This window comes from Echinops telfairi, unplaced genomic scaffold (genome assembly GCF_000313985.2).
Source record: "Echinops telfairi isolate 266 unplaced genomic scaffold, ASM31398v2 ScPeMD7_5;HRSCAF=22, whole genome shotgun sequence".
Taxonomy (NCBI): domain Eukaryota; kingdom Metazoa; phylum Chordata; class Mammalia; order Afrosoricida; family Tenrecidae; genus Echinops; species Echinops telfairi.
In genome coordinates this window covers 19662108-19666068 of record NW_022103901.1, presented here as the reverse complement: position 1 = coordinate 19666068, position 3961 = coordinate 19662108, and the positions used below count along the sequence as shown (strand labels likewise).

The 3961-nt window shown below is 46.8% G+C and overlaps 1 protein-coding gene across 2 annotated transcripts in view; it reads left to right on the top strand.

Moving 5' to 3' along the window:
- Positions 1-3151, top strand: part of AQP8 (aquaporin 8) — a 10827-nt gene extending 7676 nt beyond the window's left edge. The window contains exons 5-6 of one of the 2 annotated variants that reach the window (XM_013005462.2): positions 596-730; positions 2621-3151. In XM_013005462.2, coding sequence (XP_012860916.1) covers positions 596-730; positions 2621-2669 — 184 coding nt within the window. In that variant the 3' untranslated portion in view covers positions 2670-3151. The remainder of the gene's footprint in view (positions 1-595; positions 731-2620) is intronic. The other variant, XM_045285976.1, reaches the window with a different exon arrangement.
- The last annotated feature ends 810 nt before the right edge of the window (positions 3152-3961 follow it).

The following is a 3961-nucleotide window of genomic DNA, read 5'->3' as shown; positions in this document are numbered from 1 at the left end:
ATTTAGCATAATACATACTTTAATACAGCCAGTAGGGCATTGATGTAGGAAGGCCATGTTTGTCCACCCACCAACAGTTCAACAATCCTGATACAGCTTTCTCCCAGGTCCTCAGACACCACGTGTTTTCCGACTTGAGTCCTCAGGTTAAGTGTGTCTGAGGTAAAGTCCAGCTCACCCAATGGCGTTTCTGCATCGGTTCTCACTGATGCAGCCTCTGGGCATGCTGTGTGCCTGGAAAGTCCAGGCTTCCGTGAAGCTGGGAGAGATTTTGAATCAAGGTCAATATGACTACAAAGTTCATGTAGTTGACATTGCAGAGAAACTAGGGACCCAGCTCCTCATCCCTTCCTGTCATCACCAAACAGGCATTATTTGATGGTCTTTTGTCTAGAAGGGTAGGTGGGAGTGGCAGGCTATGCGCTTGAGGAAGAGGGTTAACCCTTTCCCTCCCTTGTGGTAATAACCTCTTTACCTGTACTGTCTTTGGGATATACCCTAGTTCCCATAATATGGTAGTTTAAATGATTGCTAGATGCTGGGTGACCCAGTTAAAGCCTGGACCTTACTGATCCATATGACTTGGTATTTACAGGGGCACTATATCTGGAGCTTGCATGAACCCTGCCCGTGCCTTTGGACCTGCTATAATGGCCAACCACTGGAAATTCCACTGGATCTACTGGGCGGGCCCACTTCTGGCCAGCCTGCTTGTAGGAGTGCTCATCAGGTAGGGCATGACAGCTGAGAGAGACTGAAGGCTAGAGGGCTGGGCTCTCCTTTGTGTTTTAAGAAAGGAAGAGGGCGCTTTCTTAAGAGGTAAAGGATATAGCTCTCTCTAGTATCTTTGGTTGCAAGGGACAAATCCAGCTGACAACAGCTTAGATCATGTAGTGGAAATAGTTGGTTCATAAAATTGATAGTTCTTAGGTAGTACCGGTTTCAGGTTGGAGCTCAAACCATGTCCTCAGGCAGGACTCGGTCTTTCTCCTAGGCTTTACATCCCTCTGTGTGAATTTCATGCTCACACAGATTCTCTGGTAGACGCAAAGATGTTCACCAGCTTCTGTCATGGCACCTTAAAATCTCTAGGGGAAATAGAGCAAGTTCCTTTGTTCTGTTTCTGCAAAAGTTGTAGGTCTAATGTTCCCTGGTTTGGACAGGTCTGGCTTGGGTGCTATATTCACTTCTGAATCAGTAACTATGGGCATGGAAGTAAGGTCCTGTGATAGGTTTATTGTGCAAACAAGGCCAATGGGAATGTGTGTGATTAAGCAGATAACTAATTGGAGGGCAAAGAGATAAATGGCTCTACAAGGCCCGCCTCTCTGGTGATTGGACCAGCATGCTGCTGCTTTAGCTAGTTCTCTGCCTCAACCTGTGAGCTACACTAGCTATGGGCCAAGCCAACTCATGGATCTTGTCTCTAGAGCTTGAGGCTCCTTTGAGACCAGCTTCACCATGCTGCTGGTACATCGCTTGAGCTTGGGGCTGGTGGATCTTGTTACCTTGCATTGCTTGAGTTTGATATCACAGCTGGGCCTGCTTTGCTAAGCTCCCAAGCTACTGACTGTTGCTGACTCATCCTGCTGTTTGCTGCCTGTGGGCAGACTCTGCCTGCCTTGCCCAAGGGAGGACTTCGTTGTTTGCTTCCTTGATCTTGGACCTGACAGCCAACATGAGTGAAGGACTTCCAGTATATTGACTGTTCCATGAAAGTGAGTTGAACTGAGCCCACCGTACTGCTGTGTGGACTAATTAGCTGTTATATTTCTCCTTGCTGTATAAACCTATCATATATATATAGGCTTGATATATATAATCATAAGTGTCTTGGTTTTGTTTCTCTAGAGGACACTGCCTAATCCAGGTTCTTTTATTGACTAGGCCGTAAGCATGAGCCTACTGGGAGTAAAGCATGACTTAGTTCAAAAAACCATTTGGAAGGTAGTAATTACTCATGGTGTTGTTATACAATGCCAGGAGTTCCTGTTTACACAGCAAAACATGTAAATAGTGCCTCACGAGCATGCACATCAGGGGATGTGACTCACATACACATGTTAGTCGTGCTCTCCGGAGTGGAGCAATGGCTCATCAGGATATTAATAGAAAGATAGTGAAATCCCTCTCCATTCCACTTGTCTGCACACCCTTGGCTCTCTTCTTGTGAGCCTTCAAGGTTCTGTTGTTTCTGCTCCTCATAGCCTAGGGATTACTGTCTAGACTTGACAAAGGTTGGGTGTGTCTCCCACCATCTGAGAGAGGACAGGCACTGGGCTTGGCTCGTCTAAAGATGGGCCATCGCCCAGCTCCAGTCTCAGGAGCCTTCATGATCTAACATCTGGCGTCATGAAAAGCATCCCCCCAAATCCTCCATCTGTTGCTTTCCGAATGACGGAGAGGAGCATCTTCAGGAAGAGAGTAGGAAACCAAACAAGAAACTCTTTTCTCGTTTTCCCTTGGTGGGGTGGAGGCGGGGGTGTGGCTAGCTCTTGTGGTTAGAACGCTCCAGGGAGGCATTTCTATGGGAAGTTCTGGGCCTGTAAACATTTGATAGAGGGCTGGGTCTCATCACTGGCAGGATTTCAGAGACCTTATAGTGCTGTTTTACCTACAGGCTCTTCCTTGGAGATGAGAACACCCGCTTAATCCTGAAGTACCAATGAAGCTGAGAGGGTGCCGGCTCCTGGGGCCCTCTGGTGATCTGCCTTGGACTACGGACAGCACAACTCCCATGGTTCCTGCTGGCAGAGCGTAAAGGAGCATGAGACCTGCATCCGCTGTTCGGCCTTGCTGCTTAGATAGATCCCTGCTAAGTCAGGAAGACACGTTCCTTGAGTTCCTCCATATTCCTTAGAGAATTGGCCTTGTTAATGTGTTGTCAGTGCTGTCAAGAGGGAGGTGGAAAACAGAGGCTTTCCTCACAGGGGAGGTCCCAGGGAAAGAGAAACCACTGGAGGAAGTAGCTAATTGACGGAAGTAAGTACATTGCACCATCCCCATCCCCTTTCTTTCTCCGCCTCTCCTATTCCTTGATTCCCATGCACAGAGGGCCTTCAGTGACCTGAACATTTCCCTGTTTCCTGATCTGCCAACCCAGCTTTGAAATAATAAATAAGTAGTTTGCAGTAAACCGTTCCATACCTCTCCCATGTGCCATTGACTTTCATTTCCAGCACAAACGGGGCTATCTGGTCTACTTCAGCTAAGAGCCCAGTCTTGAGCCCAGTGCCAAAGTAGGTACTCAGAGTCCAGTCCAGTCCAGTCCAGTCCAGAGCCAGTATACCACTCAGTCAGATCCATCTTATACCCAGTCCGGCGCTCAGAGAACAGGTTAGGAATTCTATTGTGACTGCAGAGTCAATTCCAGATCTCATGATCCTCCTCAGAGCCCAATTTTCAGAGTCCAGGACTCAATGTAGCACCTCGTATTACCTCGACTGTGGACCAGCCCCTTTCAGTGCAGCCACACCCTGCACTCAGGCTGGTGATAGATAGGCAGGTATAGGAGGGGAGCAGAGCTGCACATTCGTGAGAATAGAGCATAATGGATAGGCTTGGGATAGTATTGGCATGTGGAAAGAAGCTACGAGTGTAATAAATAAGAAAGAATAAAAAGACACAAGCTAACCTTCACACCCTTCATGTAGAGTATAGATCGTTAAGAATTCAAGATCATTCATGGAAGATGACGTCATAAAGAAGTACTGGGAAAGCATGCTCAACAACAAACAAACTCGTGTGCTTTCACAAGACAGAGAAAATGCCTACTGGAGAAAATTACAATGAGATTTCCCATTGAGAATGCATACTTGGCATTTACAGAGGTCTAGATAAAGGAATGTACATATGCAAATATAATATATGAGGATGGGGAAATAGATCTATGTGCATATATTTATTGGTTTACTATTAAGGTAGCAGAAGGACATTGGGCCTCCACTCAAGTACTCCCTCA